This window comes from Ochotona curzoniae, unplaced genomic scaffold (assembly GCF_017591425.1).
Source record: "Ochotona curzoniae isolate NIBS_2020 unplaced genomic scaffold, NIBS_Ocur_1.0 scaffold_3223, whole genome shotgun sequence".
Classification (NCBI taxonomy): domain Eukaryota; kingdom Metazoa; phylum Chordata; class Mammalia; order Lagomorpha; family Ochotonidae; genus Ochotona; species Ochotona curzoniae.
The window spans coordinates 2,340,602-2,367,196 of record NW_024467108.1 but is presented as its reverse complement, the minus strand read 5'-3'; the positions used below and the strand labels follow the sequence as shown (position 1 = coordinate 2,367,196).

General features: G+C 52.6%; 3 protein-coding genes across 6 annotated transcripts; 2 read left to right on the top strand and 1 right to left on the bottom strand.

The window, feature by feature from the left end:
- Positions 1–9,384: 9,384 nt before the first annotated feature.
- Positions 9,385–12,537, top strand: ANAPC15 (anaphase promoting complex subunit 15). Of its 4 annotated transcripts, none has more exons than XM_040963968.1 (6): positions 9,385–9,514; positions 10,677–10,759; positions 10,894–11,023; positions 11,526–11,585; positions 11,893–12,030; positions 12,177–12,537. In XM_040963968.1, the coding sequence occupies exons 2-6, from the start codon at positions 10,737–10,739 to the stop codon at positions 12,234–12,236; spliced, it is 411 nt and encodes a 136-aa protein (XP_040819902.1). In that variant the 5' UTR covers positions 9,385–9,514; positions 10,677–10,736; the 3' UTR covers positions 12,237–12,537. The 4 variants fall into 4 exon arrangements, with proteins under 4 accessions (XP_040819902.1, XP_040819906.1, XP_040819901.1 ...); XM_040963967.1 differs by lacking the exon at positions 9,385–9,514 and adding an exon at positions 10,009–10,171; XM_040963969.1 differs by lacking the exon at positions 9,385–9,514 and adding an exon at positions 10,035–10,171 and having other exon boundaries at positions 12,189–12,537.
- A 461-nt stretch (positions 12,538–12,998) lies between these two features.
- LOC121145240 (transmembrane O-methyltransferase) lies at positions 12,999–15,609 on the bottom strand. The gene is made up of 3 exons (XM_040963960.1): positions 15,332–15,609; positions 13,907–14,103; positions 12,999–13,431 (listed from the first exon to the last, which is right to left on the bottom strand). The coding sequence occupies exons 1-3, from the start codon at positions 15,588–15,590 to the stop codon at positions 13,111–13,113; spliced, it is 777 nt and encodes a 258-aa protein (XP_040819894.1). The 5' UTR covers positions 15,591–15,609; the 3' UTR covers positions 12,999–13,110.
- A 3,701-nt stretch (positions 15,610–19,310) lies between these two features.
- LAMTOR1 (late endosomal/lysosomal adaptor, MAPK and MTOR activator 1) lies at positions 19,311–26,548 on the top strand. The gene is made up of 5 exons (XM_040963966.1): positions 19,311–19,426; positions 24,733–24,878; positions 25,079–25,156; positions 25,503–25,629; positions 25,936–26,548. Exons 1-5 carry the CDS (start codon positions 19,385–19,387, stop codon positions 26,026–26,028), a joined length of 486 nt encoding a protein of 161 aa, XP_040819900.1. The 5' UTR covers positions 19,311–19,384; the 3' UTR covers positions 26,029–26,548.
- The last annotated feature ends 47 nt before the right edge of the window (positions 26,549–26,595 follow it).

Below are 26,595 nucleotides of genomic sequence, written 5' to 3'. Positions count from 1 at the left end.
ATCATTGCACCAGTGAGGCGCACAGACCACCAATACGGCCAAGGCGACCCCGTCTCGGCTTCCGTGTCAGGAGAGTTTAAAGGGACCCCATTCCCTATCTCTTCCACACTCTTCTTCCTCTGCAGCTCACTCCTTCACATCTGTCTGTCTTTCTGCTGCATGGGGAAGGGAAGCCCATGAAATAAAGGCCATTGAAATTCTTTTCATATATTTGGCTGAGTTATTCTTTCCCTGGTGGTCCGTGAATGTAACAGTAGGGAGCTGGAGTGAAAGCAGGGGAGCTGGGACTCAGTGCTCTGAAAAGGAATGGGCGCCATTGTGACTGGCAGCTGACTCACGATGCCACCAGGCCAGGTACATGTTCTCTGCTTTTTAAGGAGCTGTGAAAACAGAAGGGTCCACCTTAGAAATCAGGTTTAATCATATCTACAAAGCCCCTCCCCATGTACAATCACATAATCGCAGGTGCTAAGATTAGCACCTATCTTGGGGGTTAGAGGATACTTTTATTCTGCCTACCACTCCTGTGTGATGGTGAGGATTTGCATGTTGTTTGTGTCTCTTGAGCCTTTGCCTCTAGCACAAACAACCTCTTCTGACTTTCTATTTTTGCTGTGGCCAGAGTGAGGAACCCTGGGCTGGGGTAAGCAAATGTTATGCAAAACAGTGTGTGAATGTCAGGGTCCTCCAGGCAAACAGAACCCAGAGAGGGGATTTACAGACAGGCTCACATCATTGCAGGGGTGGGGGAGGCACATGTCAGCCGGCCATCTGCAAGCTGAAGAGCCACAGAAGCCAGTGGCAGGACTTCATCCAATAGGCTGAGCCTTGTGAACCAGTGAGGGTCAGGACAGCCCTCAGTCCAAGGCCCAGGACCCAAGAGCCCCTGGGATGGTTGCTGGGGCAAGTCCTGGCAACTAAAGACTGGGAAACCTGGAGCATGCCATCTAGGGTGCTATGGGCAGCAAAAACACGTAGCAGGAACAGCGAGGATTGAGAGAGAGAGAGAGAGAGAGAGAGAGAGAGAGAGAGAGGATTTTCCCTCTTCCACTTTCCTGCTCCATCAGGGCTCCCAGCCGATTGGATGGTGCTGCCCACAGAGAGGGCAGATCATCCCCACTCAGGTCACTGACTCACACAGCAGTCTCCTCCGGAAACAGCTTCACAGACACACCCAGCAGTAATGATTTACCAGTCCTGCGGGCAGCCCACAAGCCAGATCTGTTCCTGACTTGGCACCCCTCCTAGGCTGGCCTTCTAGGGTGCTGGGAGAGATCCTATGGAACTTCCCACTTCCAACTCACCTAGCCATCCTAGACTGACAGGTCTGGAGAGGTCCCCGTGACAGACAGTAAATGAGGTGTGTCACAGGCCTGAGGTAGGAGGCCCCTTGTTACCCAAGCTGGGGAAGAATCCCTCTGCAAACCTGCCCTAAGGGCATCACCCACTCTCAGCAGCATTCCCTGCACACACACTCCCCGAGGAGGCTCCTCCCGCCGGAAGTCCTCTTACTTCCTCTGGCTGACTCGCTGACTGAATCATTCCAGAAGCCTCTGCTACTTCCAAGAGGTCTTTCTCAGGATCTCCTGGCTATCCTTCTGCAAGTGACCGGCTGCTGCCTCCTGGCCCTGTTTCCTCCCAGCCTTCATTGCCACATAGTGGGCCGGCAGTGTCCTGTACTGGGCACACAACACTCTTTTCAGGCTCCTGTGCTTTGGTAACATGCTGTCCCTTCTTGCCTAGAATGTTCTTTCCTGACTGCTCCTCCTGTAAGCCCTCCTACCCTCACTTCCTCTGAGAAGCCCATCCTTCCCACGCCTCTCACACTGAGAGAGGAGTTAGAGTGGGTAGTAGGCAGTTAGGGTATTCTGGGTCCCCGAGTAAAAAGAGAATTTCCCTACCATGTCTTGGATTCACCAGGGCACGTTTCTTCCAAAGGACAGGGGTGCTATTAGCATATCAATTCCCCACCTGAAGTATTGGCCATCACCTCTGGCCATTGTGGGATGGCCTCAGGCTGATCTCTTTATCATTGAAAGGAGAGCAGGAAGAAGTAATACACATCTGCCTAAGGCCTGGAATGTCCTATGTCTGGCACCTCTGTGGCCTTTTGTCCCAAGGCCAGGTACCATGGAAACCAGGAATTTTCTTTGTTCATGGAGAAACATCTTTGAGGGAAACCTTTAAAAGGTGCATTCCCCACCATTGATGGGGGTTCTTCTTCTCTTCCTGCCACTATGGCAGAGGGTTTGGCTTCTTGTCCTCCTGCCACTATGGCAGAGCACTAGGGTTCTTCTTATCCTCCTGCCACTATGGAGGACTAGGGTCTTTTCACTTTTCCTCCTGCCATTATGGCAGGGGGTAAAGGTCTTTTCTATCTCAAAACCCCCTCCCGTCGCTAGGATGGGAGTCTTCTCTTCTCAGCCTTTCTAATAAATCTTGCTTTAAAACTAAACTGTGTCCGCATGAAAATCCTTCTTTCCTGCGAGACAAGAATTTGAGGTTGCTGCCATGCTCGGAGTCAAAAATCCTGCAACAACACCACAACTAATGAGCGCCAACCTAGTCAATTCCTTCAGACAGAAGGAGGCAAATTCATATAATACAAAATATCTACTGAGTGCCTACATACTCGGCCAGGTATTGTGCTTGGCATTTGGGACGGAGTTGAGTCACAGAGAAGCCTGTCCTTTAGGGCCTCTGTTGTGCCGGTTTTTTGAAACCCCCAGATAATCATCAAGTCTGAAGTCGGTGCTGAGGCAAAAAGGTGGTTTATTCAGGTTAGCCTAGGTAACCCAGCCACCTCCCCCAGCCCAGCACGGCTGGGCGGGGGAGGGGCAGCCGCAGCCGAGGCTGCAAGGATCCACAAGGAGGACAAAAGAAGCACGAACCAGAAGCCAAGGGAAGGCTGAGAGCCCAAGCCCCCCAGTTCTTATACATTTCAGGCTATTAATTATACAGTCATGATTTAGTAGGCTTCTATTGGTGGGTTTGAAACAAGCAATTTTCAAAAAGTACAAATCGATGAGCTATTGGGCGGTGAATCTTATCAAACACCAGGTACTTCCTTCCTGAGGAGTGGTCTGCCTACGTGACCTGCCAGGTGTCCTGCCGGGTGTCACGTAGACTATCAGGCCTGAGGTTCACACAGCCCCCAGCCAAGCCATTAAGGCAGAATCACAAAAGGCAGAAAACGCCTAGGTTCTTCACCTCCTAATGTGCTTTAGGCCTCTGCCCTCAGACTGGGGACTTCTAGATGGGAAGGACTCAGATCTGAGCTCTCTGTAGGTCCCCCTCTCCACATGCAGGCTGCTCCATAGAAAAGCTTTGTGCACAAAGGTAAAATGGACATTACAGAGGTCTCAGCCTCAGTTTGGATTGGCCACTTCACTTTTTTTTTTTTGAGCCTCAGGTTCCTCATCGGCCACTTCAAGGCAAGATTTTCAGGGCTAGAGCAAAGAGAAGAGGAAGTGAGGAGGGTCTGGAGCTGTGGTCCAGCATAGGAAGTCACAACCTGTGGTGCCAGCATCCCAAAGAACTCCGGTAGTCCAAAGAACTCCGGTAGTAGCTCTACTTCCTCTAATTTTTTAAAGCATTTATTTATTTATTTATATTGGAAAGGTTTTTTTACAGAGGGAAGGAAAGACAGAAAGAAAGATCTTTCATCTGCTGGTTCACTCCCCAAGTGGCCACAACAGCCAGAGCTGAGCTGATCCGAAGCTAGGAGCCAGGAGTTTGTCCCAAGTCAGGAACAAACCAGTTCCCCTATGGGATCCTCATGCCTGCAAGGCAAGGATTTAGCCACTGAGCCATCATGCCAGACCTAGTTCCACTTTCAATCCAGCTCACAGGTAATGTGCTTTGGAAAACAATGGAGGATTGCTTAAGTCCGTGGGCCCCTGCACCAACATGGAGGACCTGAAAGAAGCTCTTGACTCCAAATCAGCCCTGCTCTGGCTTTTGTGGCCATCTGAGAAGTGAAGTAGTGGATGGAAGAGCTCTCTCTGTGTATCTTTCCATCTCTCACTCTCTTTTTCTTTCTCTTGCTGTCTATCTCTGTAACTCTACCTTTCAAATAAATAAGTCTTTTTTTTTTTTAAAGGGCCCAGCACAGTAGTGGATAAGTTTCAATCCCAGCAGCTCTGCTTCCCATCAAGCTCCCTGCTTGTGGCCTGGGAGAGCAGTCGAGGATGGCCCAAAGCCTTGGGACCCTGCACCCACGTGGGAGACCTGGAAAAAGCTCCTGACTCCTGCCTTCAGACTGGCTCAGCTCTGACTGTGGTAGCCACCTGGGGAGTGAATCATCAGATGGAAGATCTTCCTCTATGTATGTCTGAGTTTCCAATAAAAATTTTTAAAATTAGATTTATTTATTTTTTTATTGCAAAGTCAGATATACAGAGAAGAGGAGAGACAGAGAGGAAGATCGTCCGTCTGATGATTCGGTCCCCAAATGACTGCAATACCGAGTGCTGGGTCAATCTGAAGCCAGGAGCCAGGAATCTCCTCCAGGTCTCCCATGTGGGTGCAGGGTCTCAAGGCATTGGGCCATCTTCAATTGCTTTCCCAGGCCACAAGCAGGGAGCTGCATGGGAAGTGGAGCTGCCAGAATTAGAACCAGTGCCCATGTGGGATCCAGGCGCATTCAAGGTGAGTACTTTAGCTACTAGGCTACTGCGCCAGGCTCAAAAATAAAATCTTAAAAAAAAAAAAAGAAGAAGAAATGAGTGTTAAAGAAAGCCTTTTGGAAACTAAGCATCCTTCCCTAGACATGAACAATGATGATTGGAACATTGTCCTGTGGGCCCGCCTCCTCCGGTCAGAGCAGATCACTGGCATCCAGTTTACACCATGCAGCTCTGGACCTACCTGGATCCTGGACTGTTCTAAAGAAGGTGGTACAGGTTTCCATCACCAGCCTGCGGGTTTGCAGTTTATTTCTGGCTGTTGGGAAATCCCCATCCTTCCCCTATGTTTAGTTCTCAGGCCCTAGTTTGTGTAAAACCTACAAGAGGAACAAGTAAAAAAAAAAAAAAAATCCTGCACAGGGTCCGGCACGGTGGCCTAGTGGCTAAAATCCTCTCCTTGCACACATCAGAATCCCACATGAATGCCAGTTCTAATCCTGGCTGCTCCACTTCACTTCCAGCCCCCTGCTTGTGGACTAGGAAAGCAGTCGAGGATGGCCCAAAGCCTTGGGACCCTGCACTCATGTGGAAGATTCAGATCAGCTCAGCTCCAGCCGTTGCAGCTACTTGGGGAATAAACCAGCAGGTGGAAGATCTCCGTCTCTCTTTCTCATTGTAAATAAGCATTTCCGATAAAAAAAAATAATAAAATAAACGCAATTTCAGAGGAATTGGAAGACTGGGGATGGGAAGTCTCCACCTGGCGTTGCTAGCAGGTGAGCAGCCACAGGACCACGGCAATACCCAGGACGTCTGACTCCCACCCCATCTACTACCCGCCAGTGCCACAAAGGCCCTTGCCCTTTAATAGTCTGTGTGGCCACTCTTCCATCCCAACACTTACCCATCCAAGTCGACTCTTACTGTTTTCTAAATGGATAATCTGCTTGCAGCTCCATGCCCTTGACTGTAATACATCTCTTTGCATTCCTTTCTCCCACTTGTCTACTGGTAAGCTTAACTCCTACTCATCATCTCTCAAGGCCCACTCAAATGTTTCCTTATCTGGAACAAAAGGGTAAATTTAATTTGTCCACAACCCATTCAGCTCTCCCTCCTCTGTGTTTTCAAAACGTTTTCTACATGCCTGCATTCTAACACCACCCTCTTCTGCAACTGTCTCAGTCCTCACTAGACAGCATTTCGCTCTGGAGCAGGGTCAGTTTCTCTACACCCATCTGTTCCAGGACCTATCAAGGTGCCTGGCATTCTGCAGGCAAGTAACAAAAGTCATGAGATAAGCAGTAATCATGGCTTGCTAGATCTGGCTGCGAAACTTAGAAATTCTAAGGTATTCAGGAAGTTTCCACAGGCCAAAGATGTCAGGAAGGAAGGGAGGCAAAAAGTGTCTGAGGTAGAGATTCTTGCCAGAAGCACAGGAGGCTGATGGAGGCAAGATTAACAACGGGGAGATCAGAGGTGATGGGACACAGCAGGCATTCAGTCTGCCCTCAGTCTGCACACAACCGCTGGGAACACAAACAGAAACACAGTTTGGGCAGAGGCAGGCTGTGCTGTATCACTTTATCCCTCCAGACATCATCTCCTTACTTGGCCTTCCACTTACCCTTTTTTAGCCTTCTTTCTCTATCTAGCTTGCTGCTTCCAGTTTCCTCAAACTCTTTAATACTAGAGAAAACAATTGTCCTTCCATACTCATTTCCTTAGTGATCTCATCCAGTCTCGTGATTTTTTTTTTAAAGATTTAATTATTTTTATTGGAAAGGCAGATATACAGAAAGGAGGAGAGACAAAGAGGAAGACCTTCCGTCTGATGATTCACTCCCCAAGCGGCTGCATTGGCCAAAGCTGCGCCAATCCAAAGCCAGGAGCCTGCAGCCTGGAGCTTTTTCCTGGTCTCCCACGTGGGTGCAGGGTCCCAAGGCTTTGGGCCGTCCTCAACTGCTTTCCCTGGCCACAAACAGGGAGCTGGATGGGAAGTGGGGCCGCAGGGGTTAGAACTACACCCATGTGGGATCTGGGCACATGCAAGGCGAGGACTTTAGCCCCTAGGCTATCACGCCAGGCCCCCAGTCTCATGATTTTAAACATCATTTATGTGCTGATGAGTCTCAAATGATACATTGAGCCAAAATGCTCCCCTGTTCTCAGAATTATATGCCTGCCTGCTCCCTCTACTCTACTCTATTCTACTTTTTAAAATGTACTGAATATTCCTTTTTATTTGTTCTTTTTTGAAAGACTTACAGAGAAGGAGAAACAAATATCTTCCATCTGCTGATTCACTCTTAAAGTTGCTGCAACAGCCAGAGCTGAGCTGATCCGAAGCGAGGAGCCAGGAGTCTCTTCTGGGTCTCCCACATGGGTGCAGGGTCTCAAGGCTTTGGGCCTTCCTCCACCACTTTTCCAGGCCACAAGCAGGGAGCTGGATGGGAAGTGGAGCAGCCCGGATATGAACCAACATCCATATGAGATCCCAGTGTTTGCTAGGTGAGGACTTTAGTTACTGGGCTACTATGCCGGTCAGTGTCCCTACCCTCCCCAACCCCCCATTCTAAGAGGCATTTCAGACTCAATACACCCACAAACAAGCCATCAGATAGCACCACCAAAAACCATCTCCCCTACCTTTTCCCCCTCAGCAAACGGTCACACCAATCTTCCAAGTATGCAGATCAGAAATCGTGGCTAAGTCCCCTCATCCTCTCCTGTAGACCTGTGAGCAAGCCCTGTTTTTTTGTTTGTTTGTTTGCTTGTGTTCAAAAATTTTTAACTTATCTGGACGATGAGATGCCGGACTGTATGCTAGGGATATGCTCACAGTGAAGGAATCTCAACTGAACTTGAACTGTGGATACACAACAAGGTAGAGGAATCCACTATGGGGGGGAGGATTGGGGGAGGAGATGGGGAGAATTCCAGTACCTAAAAAGCTGTATCACTAATGCAATGTAATAAATTGGGAAAAAAATTTATTTATTTTTATTGGAAAGGCAGATATACAGAGAGGAGAAGAGACAGAGAGGAAGATCTTACATCTGATGGTTCACTCTCCAAGTGACCACAATGGCTGGAGCTGAGCCAATCCGAAGCCAGGAGCCAGGAGCTTCCTCCGGGGTCTCCCACACGGGCACAGGGTCCCAAAGCTTTGGACCATCCTCTACTGCTTTCCCAGGCCACAGGCAGGGAGCTGGATGGGAAGTGGAGCTGCTGGGATTAGAACCAGCACCCATATGGGATCCCGGCACATTCAAGGCGAGGACTTTAGCCGCTAGGCCATGCCGCCGGGCCCCAAGCCTTGTTGTTTCTACATTCTAAATACTTTCAAAGTTCAATTACTCATCTATACCTCTGGATTACTTAAAGAGTCATCCAACTGGTCCCACTACCTCTCCCATTGTGCCCTGGAATCCATTCTTCACAGAACAGCCAGTAACTGTTGTGTATCATCAGATTGATCACATCTTCTGCTCACAGCCTTTCAACAGCTTTCCAGCACAGAAGGAGGCTCAAGTCTTTACTATGCTCTGCAGGGAAATGTCACCTCTCTCCCATCCTCTTCCACTGTTCTACCGGACACCGCTCCAGCTATCTAGGCGCTTCCCCTGCAGTATTAAAAGGTTCTCTCTCTTCCTTCAGAGCTGTACTCATGTGACATCCTGCCAGTGACTTCCTCCTCCGCCAATGTCTCATTCCCACTTTTCTTGTTTAAAATTCTTTTCTTTCCTCAGCATTCACCAAAATCCTAAACTACTTTATTGGGCCCAGTGTGATAGACCAGTGGCTAAATCCTTGTCTTGCAAACCCTGGGACCCTATATGGAAGCAGGTTCGTAGCCCCAGCTGCTCTACTTTCCATCCAGCTCCCTGCTGTTGGTCTGTGAGGGCAGTAGAGCATGGGTAACACCTTGAAACCCCAGGTGAACTACAGGACCAAGGAAATACCCAGGCTGGGAAGAGAAAAAATTGAAGTCTACCCAGTGGAAAAAGGCTTATTGTGGTTCACACACTGGCTGGTCAGCGGCGAAACTGCGGTGGACAGCAGACTCTGAAAAGACTCTGAAAGAGACTGGTACTAAAGACAGCTCTGCCAGAGCTGGTGTGGAAGGATCTCTATTGCAAGACATGAGGATGACCTAGGGAGGCTGAGTCACAGGTGAACACCAGCATCTGCCCATGAGTGGGCGAGTTGATTAAGCTGAAGGGAATCCGACCCAGGCCCGAGGGCAGCTTCGTAGCAGAACGCGGTGCCCGAGGCTGACTCATCACTCAGGCCAGCCACAGCACCTCCAGGGTCTGAGAGGCGCAGGGGACCTAAGAGCCTGGGGTCCACTCGCAGATCTACAGTCTTGGTTTCTCCCATTGGACTGTGAGGACATTGGGGTAAGCGGCTGCTTTCAGATTCTTCTGCAGCTTCTAGCAGAGCCCGGAACACCGAGAACATGCATGTCTAAGACAAACACACGAAAAAATGAACTTGCTCAAGCAGGAAAACCTAGGTTGAGAGAGCACGACCAAGAGGGGCGATTCTGAAATGGAAGCCGCACGCCGAGGAAGCTTCGCACTAACACAGGTGACTGTTAGCTGTGCAGGAGGGCTCCGCCAGCCAGTGCTGCCCGGGGCTGGGGTGGAGGAACCGCAGGTAACCAGCCCACCTGCACCCGAGCTGGGTGGGGAGAACATCCCGCTCCCACTAGACGTTTCCAAGGTGTGTCCTACGTCACATCCGGCCTGACGGGCGGGAGGGAGGAAACAAAAGGAGAGGAAAGCCGCATGCGTGCGATTCGGCCCGGCTTCTGGTGGGTCCTTCCGCTGAGGCGAGGTGAAGCGCTTCCGGGTCGCCGCCGGCTGCCGCTCCCCGGCGCGGTAAGTACAGAAGCCAGGCTGTGGCCGTCTCCTCGTCCCTTGTCTTTCCTTCTCCTCCACACCCCGCCGCACACCCCTCGGGACATTCAGTTCCTTAACCGTCCAATTCCAGGGCTCCATGTTCAAGCTCCTGTCGCCTTAGAGAGCTCCAGTTCATTGGCCGCTTCCTCGAGACCAAGCCCCACCCCCTCACTCCAAGTCCGTTGTTCATTGATAGCACGGCCTGTCACCCAAACCTTTCTGTCAGCTGATTGGCTCTCCCCAGCCCCGCGCTTTTCCGCCGTTAAGTAACCCTAGAAGGCCAAACTGCCGTTTGAGAGACCCGCCCCCGCCTGCCTCCTATTGGCCAGCTTCACGCTCGTTATCGGGGTACGAGAAGGGGCGGGGCGTGGTCACGATGGGTTGTTCTTGCGGGGCCGACAAGTCCTGTCAGTTGACGGGTGGGAACCTGAGTCCCTGTCACCCGGGCTGGGGAAGCCGAGGCCAAGGAGGCGGCTGTCCAAGAGCAGGGAGCTGCCCACGAGTCCTTTACCCCGCGTCCCGCGCCTCCAGTGCCCGGCCCCGGCGCCCTCCCCGCCGCGCGCGCCCCAAGCCCTGACTCTGTGTGACCTAAAGCTTGTCTGTGCCCGTCCCTGGGTCTCGGTGAAGGTTCTGAAAGTCTGTGAGCAGAGAGGTTTTAGTGCAGAGTGTCTGCGGCCACCCCCCGTTAACTTCAGGAGTTAACTTCCTCAGAGTGGAGTTTACTTTTTCTCTTGCATGGTCAGCTGTCCAGTCTCCTGTCTGTTTGCTGATTCATGGACCCTGGGCCTTCTGGAATGTCTTACTGAACCCTGCTTGCCCTAACCCAGCCTTGTTCTCACCGCAAGCAAGTTTGGCCTGGGGTCCTATGACGCAAATAGTTCACATCCTAAATTTCTCAAGGTTGGGTGGGTGTGGCACAGACCATTATAAAGAGGCAAAAAAAAACAAAGAGTAGGTTTGAATGTTCAGAAGTGGTGACTTTTTCAGTCATTTGCTGATTTTGTGATTCCAGCACCTTCTGGATTCCTGTTAATACGTTTGGTGCGCATTATTCTCCCGCCTTCAATAGCCCACAGCTGGCTGTGCTTGCTACAGTCCTACCTTGAGGGTGGTAAAAATGGCCATTATCCTCATTTTCCAGATGAGGAAACCGAGACCCAGCGAGGTTAAGTGACTGGGCCAAGGTCACAGCTAGTACGTGATGGAGCCAGGACCGAAACCCAGGTCTGTCTCATGCCCTGAGCAAAGCCGAGCCCTTCCTCGCCGCTTCTTTCCACTCCACCCTGCCCGTAATGCAGATTGCTCCTGCGTGAAAATCACCCCAACATAAATGACGTACACCTGGCGTTTCCCCTCAGTCTAGGAGCCATGTCCACTTTATTCCCCAACCTCTTTCCCCGTGTGACTGAGACCCTGTGGTTTAATCTGGACCGACCCTGTGTGGAGGAGACAGAGCTGCAGCAGCAGGAACAGCAGCACCAGGCCTGGGTGAGTGAGGACCTGGCCCCACCGGCCTTGCCAGCCCCTCAGCCGGCCACCAGCTTACGCAGGACCCCAGCCCTGGGCTGGGAGCCGGGACGGGGGCAGGGTGCTCGTTTCTGCGGTATGCTAATTTGTTGGGAGGACCCATGGGACTTCTGGGGCCAGGTTCCTGGAACGGAATCCTTCTTTAGGGGAATTCTTCCCCTAAAAGGTAGCAAACAATGAAAGTGACTAATTATTGAGGACCCAGCAGAAGGAATGTTTAGGCTAAGTCGATTCACCATCACTGTTACTCTGAGGAAACCAAGACCCAAAGAGTTGAAGTTATTGGCTCCGCCACTTGAAAAAGGGCAGCTGACAGGAGAGAAAGGGATGGAAACTTCTCTGACTGGGATGGGGGGAGCTTCTCTCCTGCACCTGAGCGGCTTCTGTAGGGCAGAGGTCAGTGCCATGCCTCTGACCTGCCCTGCCTGCGCCCCGACCCTTCTCCACCCCCTTCGGCCCACAGCTCCAAAGCATCGCTGAGAAAGACAACAATCTGGTTCCTATCGGCAAGCCAGCCTCCGAGGTGAGTAGCCCCAGCAGGCAGAGCCTGTGTGGGCCTCGGGTGGACCAAGGCTCTGTTCTAATTCAGAATGGCCTGCCTCTGACCCAGAGCGGTTGTGATTTTCAGCTCTATGTCCTGCCAGAAAAGGAAGCAAAAGGGGGCTGGGCACTGAGCACTTTTGTTCTGCAAACAGGCAGCAGCCTAAGGGGCACACTGACGGCGGGGAGGAGGGTCAGGCATGGGCCCAGGGAGAGGCTTCCAGTGGGCCGGCCGTGGCACTGGGCCATGCTGGCCTGTAGGGCCCACAGGCTCTCCCTTGCCCCACCAGCACTATGATGACGAGGAAGAAGAAGATGATGAAGATGATGAGGACAGTGAAGAGGACTCCGAGGATGACGAGGACATGCAGGACATGGACGAGATGAATGACTACAATGAGTCACCTGATGATGGCGAGGTCAACGAGGTAGGCAGGCTTGTTGGGGAGGGCCTCTGTCCCTGGGCCCCTCCCTCGGACCTCAGTGATGGCCGGTGGGTACAGAAACCCTGGATGCAGCCAGGGGCATGGTCTGGGGCTGAGGCTGGCTGAGGCTCCTCCCCACCCACACCCAGACTCCTCTCCAGGTGGACATGGAAGGCAACGAACAGGATCAGGACCAGTGGATGATCTAGGTAGACGAGGCAGGGTGGCCTCAGGGCGATTCCAGGCCAACCCAACGTACCTTGCACCCCCTCTGCCCTATCCCCAAGCCCACAGCCTGCAGACCCAGCTGTCGGGCCCGTGGTCGGAAGGCTCAGCCTGGGAGCCCCACTCAGCTGCTTCCAGGACCTGGATCCTTGGCCTCTCCCGGCATGCATCTGCTCTTGAACTCCCAGGGCCTGAGCCAGCCCTGCCTTCTTGGCCAGTACTTTACCCTTTGGCTACCAGGTCTGAGTTCCATCCAACCCTCTTCAATAAAGACACAGGACTGAGTTTTCCCCCCATGTGTATTCTCTGTTTGTTCATGGGGTCCAGTGAAGTCCAGGATCTTCTCTGGGGCTTTTGGGAAGAGGGCACCCAAAGAATAGCAGGAAAAAAAAATGAATGGGTCAGGTGGGCCAGGGTTGAAGAAGGCCATCCCTGGCCCTGGGCCCAGGCTCCTGGTCCATCTTGGGCCCAGTTTGCATCGAGCCATTTGTCTAGGCTCTCTGGCCCATTGCCTGCAGTATCCTCTGGTCCTCCCAGGACAGCATGGGCAGGAGATGGGGAGGCTTCCGGAGGCTCAGAGCTGGGAGACCCCTGGAGTTCTTCCAGCCAACTTCCTTAGGGTGCAGAGAACAGATTACATCTCAGCACAAGACAGAGTTAACCAGCAAACCAATGCCAGCTGAGTTGGAACTTGGCCTCTTGCTGCTCCAGGGCTGTCTGTGGAAGGATGACCAGTGGTAAAGCGTTCCCTCCCGATCCCAGTGTGTGTCAGGCCACAGACAGGGAAAGGAGGGGATATTGTGAGGGTTTGGGGTGGGTGGGTAGGGGAACATCATTGAAAACCGCTGGTCTTGGGCCTCAGCCAGGTCCACTGTAGGTGAGCTGGGCTATGCCGTCCTTGATGGCTGGGAAGTCTGGGAGGCCAGTGTGGTGGAGGCGGCAGCGGTAGCGGCCACAGCTCTTGGCATACTGCAGGAAGCGGGGTGCACCAGGGAAGAGCACATGGTCGGCCAGCACAGTGGCACTAGCCGACAGCAAGGCATGGGCCTCGAGCAGCTGCAAGTCCCGCAGGTAACACCGGGGCCTGTGTGCCAGGAGTACCAGGTCTGCCCGGTTCAGCTGATGCTGGCCTCGTAGACGCGGGATCACCTCCTCGGAACTGCCCACAATGAGTTCCACCTGCAGGGGTGGGGAGTGGGTGTGAGGGTGGGTGGGACTCTTCGTTACTGCATACCTCACCAGGATGTAGCTTAATTCATGCCAGGCCCTGCCTGCATCCCCACATGTGTTCTCACATTTCCTGTGCCCTCTGAACCCAACAAGTCGGGATTGTGATTTCCGTTGTGCACATGACATGGCTGAGCTGCTTTGTCCCAGTCTACAGAGATAACAAGAGGCAAGCTATAGTCTGGACCTGGATTTGCCAGGCTACACAGACCTTCCTCTTAGCTTCCACTTTTGTTGTCTAGCAGGAAGCACAGGCAAATGACTAGGGACAGGAGGGCAGTTGCTGCTATGTCCTCCTTAGGACCAGGGTCACCCAAGTGGGGCTGCCTTCTTCTCAGATGGGCTCAGAGCCCCTCCCCAGGGAGGTCTGGCTAGGGCAAGGCCTGTGTGGCAAACAGACCAGGGGTGGGAAGTCAGGGAGGCTGACCGTGCGCTCATCAAAGCCAGCCAGGCGGATGAGTTTTTCAGCCACTGCTGCCGTGCGTGAGTCCCGCTCCACAGTGAGAAGGCGACCTCCAGGGGGCAGGGCACGGGCAATAAGCAGCGTGGAGTAGCCACAGTAGGTGCCCAGCTCCAGCACACAAGCAGGGGCCTTCTCCTCCACCAGCCGCATCAGGATCTGACCTATAGGGACAGATGACCATTGCCAAAGGCTCCTGACAGAAGGAGACCCCTGTGCCCACCTGCCTCACTACAGCCCACCACCAGCCAGGGATTCATCTTTCTCAGACCACAGACCTAGTTGCCCATGGGTTTCCCTGCTACCACCAGTCTAACTTGAATCTTCCTAACTAATATGGCACTATCACACCCTGGCTCTGGCGATTCTGAACATCCTCTGGGATTGAACTTGGGATCCTTGCACTTCAGCTTCAGCTCTCAGCACTTGCCACATGTAGCCCGTCTTTCTACCATCCCACACAGCTGAGCCCAGAACCAGCCATGTTATGTTTGTAAATCTGGCTATGCCTTTCCCTACCCCCACTCCCTTCCCCACCTGCCCAGCCACATCACAAGCATTCCCTCCAGGCTTAGGCTTAGGAGGGTAGTGCAGAAACCACCACCCCATCCTGTGAGTTCCCAGGAGGTTTCTTTTAGAACTATGAATATCTTTTTTTTTTTTTTAACATGTTTTCATTTTTACTGGAAAGGCACATTTACAGAGAAGATGAGATAGAAAGATCTTCCATCTGCTGGTTCACTCCCTACATGGCTGCAAAGGCTGAAGCCAGGAGCCCGGAGCTTCCTTTGGGTTTCCCACATGGGTACAAGAGAAACCTAGAATGCACCTGGATTGGAAGTGGAGCAGGACACCAACTGGCACCCATATGGGATCCTGGTACTTGCAGGTAGAGGACTACCCAGGTGAGCCTTTGTCCTGGCCCCAGCACTTTGGAACTCTAAAGGCACTTGTGCTGGCAGGGAATACTGAGATAAACCCAGGCAGACAGCTACTCTAGGATGTGGACAACTCTGTGGTAAAAGACAGACTCACAGACAGACCATCACAGAGCTGTCAGTGTTGAGAGGGTTGAGAGGTTTAGTCCCTGCTCTGGTTATGTCCCCCTTTACGGCCAGCATTTGTGGCTCGGTCATCCCTGTGGCCTCTCCCTCCTCCCCTACTCAGCATCTTGCCCATACCTGGTACAAAAGTCATGGCAATCAGTGTTGGCTAGAAAGTTGGATGACTTAGTCCAGGACCCTCGTTTCCAGGTTAGAAGAAAGAACACCAAAAGACACCAGCATCCTGCCCAGTTCATGGAATAAGGCAGCACTAGAGCCCGGATCTTCCTTCACCTCCTTGGGGAAGTGTGGGAGGTACCTCCAGAGCAGAAGGCTAGGAAACACTAACCTTTGCCGGGCCCCATGTGGCCCAGGTACTCGCAGCTGCTGCTCCAGTGATCCAGAGTAGCCAGGATGTGACTGGGGTCCCCAGGCAAGGCATGGGTGAGCACATAGCTGAAGGCCCGCTCCTCAATCCGCAGCCCCGACAGGCAGTCTCGGAGGCTCCGCAGCAGGACTGCGCGCACCAGCAGGCGGAAGTAGTGTCGGTACCTTACCAACAGCGTCACTACCAATGGCAGGAACGCCAGAGCAATGGCAGGAGACATAGTCCCTCCTGAGCCCTGGAAGGAGGGACCCAGGGAGGAAAACACTCAACTGTCCGCCTGCCATCAGTTGCAGCCCAGACCAGTAGCAGTTACTGTTCCTTACAAACAGACAAACCGACCGTCAGAGGCTTTGAAAGGCTCCGTTTTCTGTCCGGAGTTCCATGGCAGAACTAGAATCTGAATCCCAGTTAGTACAGTGCCAGGCCCTTGCTCCATCCTCCTCCGGGTCAGCACTAAACCCCAAACCACCTCTTCCCAGTCCTGACTCAGGATCCCATCTCCAGGGTGTTCCTCCACCCATCTTCCCTCATCCCTGGAGGCACCTCTTCAGCATCTCTTGCCAGCCTCTCTCTGGGCTATCCTCCCTGTTTGCGGTAGGCTTGGCCTCTGCCCTGACTGTACAATTCCAGAGCAAAGCTTTATAGTCAGACACTCCTGTCAGCTGCTTCAGGCAAACATTCAAGCAGGCTTAGGGCACTGCAGGGAGTGGGGGCCCTTTACCCACCCCTGGATTCTTGTCTGCCCTGCCCTGGGGTAAGGTGGAGATTTGATTGTGTACTTTCTCCAGTCTTCATATCCTTTCCCTTTTATCCCCCACCTACTCATTTAGAAGTCCTTTCAGCCTCCCTCCCAACACCCTCCCAACACCCTCCCCTGGACACAGACAGTACACTTTGTCTCAACCCCAACCCCTCCTCCAGGCCCCATAAGGAGAGTGGTTGTCTTTCCTCATGTTCTGGATTACAGCTCCCTTCCCCTAGACATAGCCTTTCACAGGCCTCCTTGGTGAGTGGTGGAGACTTAAAAATGAAAATGAAAGAAGGTGAATGAATGAGTGTGAGTAGGGGAGCGACATGGTGGGCTTCAGCTAATGGGCCCTACTCACCAGAGTTGAAGGCTCCTGCTTAGGGAGGACTGCAGCACAGGACAGAAGGGGGAGTCCTTGGTGGGAGAACCCCAAGAAAGAAGGCGGCTGGACCTGCTGTCAATTATTGATGCTGCGGCTACTGCTGTCACCCGAAACCTCCAGTTCTAGTTACCAGTCTCCGGGACAAGCTGAAGCTCCTTCCTACCCTTCAAGAGCCTGCCAAAACTTACAGTCCCCAAGGTCTTGATTTGACGGGTCATAAAAGCTGCTATATCCAGTAACTTCTCCTGCAACTCCTTAGAGCCAAGGTAGTTGGGAGATCTAACTTGCTCAAAGTGCAGTTTTCTGTAAACCAAATGCCAGAGCTTCAGACCCAGAGGAAAATACTTACCTATTCCTGTCTTCCAGAAATGCCCATGTTGAGTAGAAAAAAACCCACCCAGGAACAAGAACATAGTTTGGTCAATACAGGAGCCCAGACTCCTTGGGCTGTTCTGTGAACTGCTACAAATCCAGTTAGAATAATGTGTCATGGGCCCGGCACAGTGGCCTTGTGGCTAAAGTCCTCACCTTAAACGCGCTGGGATCCCATATGGGCACCGGTTCTAATCCCGACAGCCCTGGTTCCTGTCCAGCTCCCTGCTTGTGGCCTGGGAAAGCAGTCGAGGACGGCCCAAAGCCTTGGGATACTGCACCTGCATGGGAGACCCGGAAGAGCTCCTGGCTTTGGATCAGCACAGCATTGGCCGTTGTGGTCACTTGGGGAGTGAATCATTGGATAGAAGATCTTCCTCTCTGTCTCTCCTCCTCTCTGTATATCTGACTTTGTAATAAAAATAAATAAATATTAAAAAAATAATAATGGTAGTTTGGACCTACTTTCATTCTTTAGTATATGTATGTCCAATTTTCTTAGCACCATTTATTGAAAAGACTGTCTTTTTTTCCCAACATATGTTCATAGAACATAGATCAAATATCAGTTGGTTATAGATGTGTGAGTTTAATTTCTAAGGTCTTGATTCTATCTAGGGGTCTGTTTTTACACCAATACACTTAAAAAAAAAGATGTATTGATTTTTATTGGAAACACAAAATTACAGAGTGAATGAGAGACAGAAAGATCTTCCATCTGCTGGTTCACTCCTTAAAGGGTCACCATGGCAGAGCTGAGCTAATCCCAAGTCAGGTACCAGGAACTTCCTCCAAGTCTCCCACGTGGATGCAGTGTCCCAAGGCTTTGGGCCATCCTCTACTGCTTTCCCAGGCCACAAGCAGGGAGCTGGATGGGATGTGGAGCAGCTGGGATTAGAAATGGCACCCATACGGCACCATATGAGATGCTCTGCACCCATAGCAGATCCTAGAGCGTTCAAGGCAAGGACTTTAGCTGCTAGGCCACAGCACCAGGCCCAATAAATTTTTTTTTTTTTGCTTTTGTTCATGTGGTTTCATCACTTTAATTTTTTTAAAATTTCATTTTGTGACACAGTTTTTCATAGGCTCTCGGATTTCTCCAACCTCTCCCCATGCCCTTGCCCCCATGTTGGATTCCTGCACATTGGTGCAGTAGGACAGTTCATATCCAGTCATGATTCCCTAATTGCGAGCATGTACCATGCACAGAGTCCAGCATCTTATTGTTCAGATAAGTTCAACACTTTCATTGGGAGACCACCCCTGGTCTGAAAGTAGAGCTGGCAGAATATCACCCACTCCAATGAAAACTCACAATATAGCATCAGCAATAATTTGCAACATTATGGAGTTAACTGGTATGGTATTGAGTGACTAATACGTTAGAAAATGCAAGTTCTTAACCACATCCTGTGACTACTTCATTGACATTTCAAGTTTTGTTTATACAAACTGGCTACTCTACACCTTAAAATGGTTATAGGGTATTATTCAGCCGTCTCGTGTCTATTTTAATTTTTGTATTTAGCAGCTTAAAAAAATAGTGTGTGACACGCAGCAGTCACGATAGACAGTCATCGATTTGATGAACAAATCAGCACTGTGCAAAGATTAAGCACAGAGAACTGGAGATGAGTAGAAAATGGGTCAGATAAGACTGGGGACCAGGACACTGTTTGTGTTGGAAGTGTAAACTGCTGGCCGGCCTGGCAGGAGGACGGTGTGTCGGGCTGCATGTGCAAAGTCCAAGAGGTCACCCAGGAAACGTAAAGCATTTCCCTGTGGCTAGGAAAACACCTCTTATTCCAGGGCAAGGAATATGAGGGGCGCAGGTTTTGGCTTCGCCTGGACCTGTGCTCCAGGCGTTTAAAAAGAGCCAGAGAAGGGTTAAGAGAACTGGCGGGCTAGTCTCTGTTATTGTGACTGCCGTAAGAAGACGAGAAGACAGATGGAGGCCTCTGTCTCCTCTACCAGGACTCCTCTGTGCTTGGCTTCACCTAGTTAATATACTGTAGAACCCCAGCCCAAGCTGAGATCTCTGACACTACACCTGCCCTGTGTCCCCCAACTGGGCACTGGTCATCTCGAACCAATGTACTATGCAGTAGACCATGAGTCCCACTCGTTCCTCTCACGGAACTTAGAAAGGCATCATGATGACATTCGCTGTAGGAATTCGCGGCCAAGGGCCACACAGCACAACTTCCACAAGGACTATTAGAGTCAAATGTTTCGAGCTTACAGACTCGGGAAATGATTCAGTCACGTGATACGCCCCCTGCTCCTTCGCATCACGTGCCCCGCGTCCCCTCCCGCAGACTGCACCCTCCCATTGGCGGGTGGTGATCACGTGGCCGAGGAGGGGCCGGAAGCCAGGTTCCCGGCAGCCGCTATGAGACGGGGCGGACACCCCCCCCCCCCCCCGGCAGCCGGGTCATGTGACCGGAAGGGCTCCTGACGGACGCCGACCCTCCTCGGCTTGGCCTGAGCGCCCGGCCCGACCCCGGCCATGGGGTGCTGCTACAGCAGCGAGAACGAAGACTCGGACCAGGTGCGGCCGCGGCAGGCGGGGCTCGGGAAAGAGGGCTGAGGTCCTGGGGCGACGGGGCCCGGAAAGTTTCTGCAGAGGAGTGGGAGCCGGAGTGCAGGGCTCATGGAGTACGGAGGCCTGGAGGGGACAGACTCCAGAGGGGACGCCGAGCCGGACTCCTACCCCTCTTAAAGCCCTAGTTTCTTCCACAGTGCCCGTCTTGGGGTGTGCATGCAGCTGTGTGCCCAGCTCGCTCCCGCCCCTCCCATGGTCCTCGACTAAACACCTTGACACTTGTCACGGGTCCCCAGTCTAGGTCCCCGGGAAGCGCCCCCTCTTCGAGCTCTCTGAGCCTTGTCTGTGCTCGTGTCAGCGGGCTTTGCGACTCCATCGTAGAGATGGGTAAGCTGAGCCTCCGCAGGCCTCTCCTGAGATGATTCGGGGGTCTTGGGGCAGCCTCTTAGTCCCTGGGTTTGGATAAGGAACGCCGCACTCGGTGTGGGGTCCGAGAAGGCCTCTGGAAGTTGGTGGTTTTGTAGTTGGCTACTGAAGGATTGAATTACTGTAGCTTGGTCTTCTGGGCTTGCAGGCCATTGGACAGCAAGGGCTCCGGTTTACTCCTGTGTTGAGAGAAAAGAGCTGGGTTGGGGGAGGGGGCGGGGCTCATCTGTTTTGCTTTCGACCTGCCTCGGTGCAGTCCCTGCCTGGGGAATGCGGGTTCCTGTAGCCAGAGCAGTGTTCTCCCAGAGCTTGACTGTATTTCGGATCTCTTTGGAGAGAGGATTAGGCTGAGGGAAACTTTACTGGTTAGAACTTTTCCACCTGCCTTGGAATCTATTCCCACATCTCCTCACGCTTTAAGCCCTGCCCTTCCTCACCTGGCTTGGACCAGGACTCTCAAGCTGTCAGCCACTTAAACTTTTTGGATGCTTCTGGACCTGAGCTCTGCCTGTCACCGTGTGCTCCTGGTGGTGAGCACGAGTGTGCAGCATGTAGGGTTGAGTGCAGGAGGTCAGCACGGACACATTCTCTCTCCAGAACTTGAAAAGTTATCTCCCCCCGCCCCCCTCTTACCCCCATGGCTAGTATTTTTGGGTTAAGGGCTGAAGCTCAGGAAGATGGCCTGATGCTGAGGGCACAGGGGGCTTGGCTCTTGGACGTCCATTGTGTATGTGCTGCTGTTTCCTGTGCTGTGCCTTAGCATGCCTCCCACCTAGCACCTCTCCCTTCATCTCAGCCTAGGAGAGGGGAAGGGCCAGCAGTGTCCCTGCCGCCTGGGAGGGACTCAGGCAGGGTTCATGCCCTCATTTTCTCCCTGGAAAGGACAGTTGGTTTCGCTGCTCTCTCAAGTCTCTGTCTTTCCCATCATGGGTTCTCATTTCTGTTTTTCTTATTTTAAATCACATTTATGATTTGTGAAATATTAACAAGACCACTTTCTTTTAAGATGTGTATGTATTTGAAAGGCAGTTACCAAGAGAGATGGAGAGATTGACCCCCTGTCCACAGTTCCATTCTCCAAATGGCTGCAGAGACCATGGCTGGACCAGGCTGAAGCCAGGAGCCTGGAACTCCATCTGGGTCTCCCACATGAGTGGCAGGTGCTGAAGCACTTGGGCCATGTTCCACTGCACTAACAGAGAGTGCAGCAGCCTGGATTTAAATTGGTGCTCGTATGGGATATCCGTTTCACAGGCACCACGCTGGGCCCTCACTTCTGTGTGTAACTGCCAGAGCATGTATGTGATCAGTGTTGGGTGATGTGAGGCCTCACGTAGCAAGGCCATGAGCATCCACTGCCTCAGAGCCCTCTTCCAGCTTCTGGGTGGGATCCTCTTTCAGCGTCATCTCTGCCTCCCTCCCACCTCCGTGTTATGAAGAAATGTACAGGATGTTATAATTCTCAAAGGGCCTTGGGTTATATCTGTTTAAGAGTTGGGAAGAAGTTCAGAGAGGCTGGGTGAGTTAACTGTGCTGAGAAGTGCTGCTGCCAGAATGTTTTGATTCCAAACCTTAGGCCAAGCTATCCGCCAGTGATGTCTGCAGACCCGGTAACCAGTCATGGGCAGGCCACATACATGCCTGTACCAGGACGGACAATGCAGTTCTCATCTTTGGCTTGTTTTGACCCAGTGACAAACCTGTCCCATGCTCTTCTTACCCTCTGGGGCAGGCTGATGCTAGTTATCCATTCTGAAGGGAGCAGCAGGTTCCACTTGTGGCAGGCCAGGTCTCAGGAAAACAAGCTCGCTTTTTTTTTTTAATTTTTGTTTTTAAAATATTTGTCTTATTTTTATTGAAAATTCTGATGTACAGAGAGGAGGAGAGACAGAAAAGAAGATCTTCCGTCCGTAGATTCATTCCCCAAGAAGCCACATTGGCCAGAGCTGCGCCAATCCAAAGCCAGGAGTCTCTTCTGGGTCTCCCATGTAGGTGCAGGGTCCCAAGGCTTTGGGCCGTCCTCCACTGCTTTCCCAGGCCACAAACAGGGAGCTGGATGGGAAGCGGGGCTGCCAGGATTAGAACTAGCACCCATATGGGATCCCAGTGCATGGAAGGCGACAACTTCAGAACATGCTAGGCTATCATACCAGGCCCTATTTCTTTTTTCTAAGATTCTTTTTTTTATTGGAAAGTCAGATTTACAAAGCAAAGGACAGACAGAGAAGATGATCTTCTGTCTGCTGCCTTACTCCCTAAGTGGCCATAGTAGCCAGACCTGAGCCAATCTGAAGCCAAGAGCTGGGAACTCCTTCTAGGACTCCCACATAGATGCAGGGTCCTAAAGCTGTGGGTCATCCTCTATTGCTTTCCCAGCCACAAGCAGAGAGCTGGATGGGAAATGGAGCAGCTGGGATGTAAACCAGTGCTCATATAGGATCCTGGTGCATGCAAGGCAAAGACTTTAGCCACTAGGCTACCATGCTGGGCCCTGTTTTGTTTCTTAAAAGATTTATTTATTTGAAAGGCAGAGAGAGAGAGAGATTGATCTCCCGTCCACTGGTTCACTTCCCCAAAGGCCGCATCAGCCAGGGCTGGGCCAGCCAAGGCCTAGGGCCCAGAACTCCCACCTAAGTGGCCCACATGGCTAAGAGGAATTTCACAGGTGCATTGATAGGGAGCTAGTGAACAGCTAAAGCCAGGACCCTAGAATGCAGGTTCTCTGTCATGAGGGCAGCAGGGACACTGTACTTCTGCATTCATCCGCTGCCTCCCAGGAGGCATCAGCAGGAAGCTGAATGGGAAGAGCTGGGACTTGAACCAGCAGCCACTTTGACATGGGATGTGGGCACCCCAAAGGGTGTGTGTGTGTGTGTGTGTGTGTGTGTGTGTTTAATATTTGAAAGTCAGAGTTTTAGGGCCTGGCACAATAGCCCAATGGCTAAGTCTTCGTCTTGCATGCACCAGGATCCCATATGGATGCCAGTTTGTGTCCCCACTGCTCCACTTCTCATCCAGTTCTCTGCTTGTGGCCTGGGAAAACAGTGGAGGATGGCCCAAAGCCTTGGGACCCTGCACCCACATGGGAAAGCCAGAGTAGGCCTCTGGCCCCTGGCTTGGATCAGCTCAGCTCTGGCCATTGTGGCCACTTGGGGAATGAATCAGCGGATGCAAGATCTTTCTGTCTCTTCTCTCTAAATGTGCCTTTCCAAGAAAAAAAAAATCTTAGAAAAAAAAAAAAAGAGTTCCAGAGGACGAGATACTGATCTTATCCCACTGGTTTACTCCTCAGATGGCTGCCACAGCTGCGGCTGGGCTATGCCAATGTGAGAAGCCAGGAACTTCATCCAAGTCTCCCACATGGGTGGCAGGGGTCCAAGTGCTTGGGCTGTCTTTCACTGGTTTCTCAGGCATGGAGCTGGCCAGTCCACACACGGGATGCCAGGGTTGCTGGCAGCTGCCTGACCTGGCCAGCAAGGGGTGTCTTCACTGTTGTCCTGAATGCTGACCCTGACCATCCTGTATCTGGGAGAACTTGCTTCATCTTTTAGGAAGATCTCTGAAGAGGGACTGGGGAAAGGACAGACACAAAAGCAGCAATTTGGAACCTCTTGGCTTGTATTTTCCATAGCAATAGTTAGATCCTAGGCAGCATTTTGTCTTCCTAAACCTGTAACACTGAACCTGTGTTTCAGGGGTGCAGGAGGGTGTCTGGAGGTGTAAAGGGGATTGGGCAGAAGTCCACAGTTTCTTCCTCTCACCACCCGGAACAGAGATTCTGTGGCTTGAGAGGAACTTGGGCGAACAAGGCTTGAGAAAGGAGAGGTGTGGAGCAGGCAGGGCGGGGGAAGTAGCTGCACAGGGAAGGAAGGCTGTGCAGTTGGAGGCTGCCACAGGAAAGTTTGTGGTAGGAGCTGAGAGAGGGAGGGAGGGAGTGCTGAGGAAGCTGGAGATCTGGTGTGTTAGCCAAGGCAGACCCTCTTCTGGTCATGACTGGGGTGGATACCCAGCGGGTGTGCTTGCCCAATTTGCAGCTGACAGAAAGCCAGCAGAGATTTAGCAGATGAGCTGAGGCAGGATTAAATCCAAAGAGAATAGATTGGAAGGAAGGGTCTGAAACGACAGAGAAGTGAGATCAGGCAGGAGAGGGAGAGAGCTGGCTTGGCCCTTGGCCTGCTCTGGAGATGGCATTACCAGCCAGTGGTAATGAGCTGCTTGGAACACACTGCTCCAGGCACATGCTAAGAGGTAAGGTGGCTTGGAAACAGAGGCCACAGCTCCACTGCCAAACGCAGTCCAGGGTTCACCAGGTGCTCGCCATTGCTTCTGGGCCGCGCCCTGAGGAAGCAGCAAAGGATGGGAGGGCAGGCGCCTGAGAGAAGGGATCTTCCTCAGCAAGGGAGCACACAGGGACAAGTGATCCAGAGCCTCAGCTGGGATAACTGCCCGGAGGGAATCTGACTAGTGGCCTTGAACTTGCCTTGCCTTGGTGTCCAGGGCCTGGCTGACTGAGGAACAAACAGCTGTGTCAGGGAGCTCCTGACCAATAACCACTTCCTTCTAGAGCCGACTGCTCCAGCCTTTCCCAGCCCCTCTGTCTTCTTGCTCTCCACCGATCCCCGGACTATTTATTAGAGCCCCAGGGCTGTAGCTGAACACCTGCTTTATGCCTCTCTCTACCTCTTCAGGGTCTCTAGGATGGCTTGGTTATTCCCCTCAGTTCACCCCGGACCATCAGCCAACTCCATGTGGCTCCCCAGGGCAGGCAGGTGCTGGGTTTCAGCTGTAAAGTTGGGTACTTGGGGTAGTCCTGATGTCACAGCGCTGGGCTGAGGGCAGAGCCCCAAGCAGGATGCACTAAGGGTCTCCCCCATGGCCTCTCCTAGGATCGAGAGGAGCGGAAGCTGCTGCTGGACCCTAGCAGCCCCCCCACGAAAGCCCTCAATGGAGCTGAGCCCAACTACCACAGCCTGCCTTCTGCTCGCACAGATGAGCAGGCCCTGCTCTCCTCGATCCTCGCCAAGACAGCCAGGTGAGGGTCACAGGCCCAAAACCTGGGGCACTGCTTCCTCCCTCGGTCCATGGGAGCTGGCATAGGACCTGTGGGTTGGGACAAGTTTACTGAGGACAGGTGCCTCTGGGCAGGGCTGTTGGCGTCCCATAGCACCTGGCATTGAGTCCCATCTGTCTCTCTCAGAAACACCTGTCATGTCTTCTCTCCCCTCCCTAAAGCAACATCATTGACGTGTCTGCTGCAGACTCCCAGGGCATGGAGCAGCATGAGTACATGGACCGTGCAAGGCAGTACAGGTGAGCACTGGCTAGCTAGGCCCCTGGGGCGTCTGGGGCTCCCCGCTCTGGTGCAACCTGGCTCATTCCTGTTCCAGCTTTGCTCAGGTTCAGCTATTTAGGTGCAGCCTGGCAGGCTGCCCACCAGTGCCTCAAGTGCCTCAGAAGATGTCCATGTTGGCTGTTTGCCCTCTGAGACTCCCAACGGTGCTGAGGTCAAGGAAGGTGCACCTGAAGCGAGTTTGTGATCAGCAGAGATGCTCTCTCCCTGACCTCTGGCCTGAGATTGAGAGGCTTGGCTGGGCTGGGCTGGGCTGGGAAGGGAGGATGGACTGTAGCCTAACTGCCTGCTCCCCACTTCGGTCAGCACCCGGTTGGCCGTGCTGAGCAGCAGCCTGACCCATTGGAAGAAGCTGCCGCCGCTGCCGTCTCTCACCAGCCAGCCACACCAAGTGCTGGCCAGCGAACCCATCCCCTACTCCGACCTGCAGCAGGTGAGCCTGCTCTTCCCACGTGAGGGTCCCCCACCCTGCCTCAAGGATAGAAGCGGCATTAGAAGTCCCATGGCCTCTGGGCTCTAACTCTCTGTATAGCATCCTGCTGCCTCCCCCAACCTTTATTCCACCTCTACTTTTTTTTTTCCTTCCCATGGGTCCCTCTTAACCTTGGCTTTCTGTTAGGCTTCCTGTCCCCCATTAGGCCCTCATCTCTCCTTCATCACCATCCATGCCCCCTCCTTGTTTCTGGCCTCCCTTCTCAAGTGTGTCTCTGTTCCTCTCCTCCCCGTTCCGGTGCCTCAGGTCTCCAGGATAGCTGCTTACGCCTACAGTGCACTTTCTCAGATCCGTGTGGACGCGAAAGAGGAGCTGGTTGTACAGTTTGGGATCCCGTGAAGAGGAGGGTGCTTGGACAGCTCTCCCCTCTCTTCACCCCATCTCCATCCCGCCTCCCCTGGCCCCCAGCCTCACTGCGGCTAATACAGTATCCTAACCTGCTACTAATCACAGAGAAGATGTGGAAGAGGAGGAGGAGAGTGAGGCCGGAAGCCTGAGCAAGTGAGGCTGGAGAAAGGAGGGTAGGCCCATTGGGGACTGGCTTCAGAGCCCTGGCCAGGGGTGGAGTGGGGGCCTAGAGGACAGGCCACTGGGAAGGCGGAGGCACCACTGCAGGGTGGTGGCCGGGGACCTGAGGGGCTCCCCGTCTACCCCTCCTCTTGGTCGCAGACTCACCTCTGTCCCCCTCTCCCTGACTTGGTGCTCATTGCACCTCACTCTAGGGTTTGTGACCAGGGTCTGGATGAGCTTGAATTTGAATGAATTGAGTTTGTCTTTCTAGCACCCTGGGTTTTTACATGTTTGGTCTTTTTTTGTTTCTTTGTTTGTTTTGTCACCCTTGATAAAGGAACTATGTTCATCTGTGTTGATTTCAGCCCCTCTGTCCCCCCACTGCCCTGCTACATA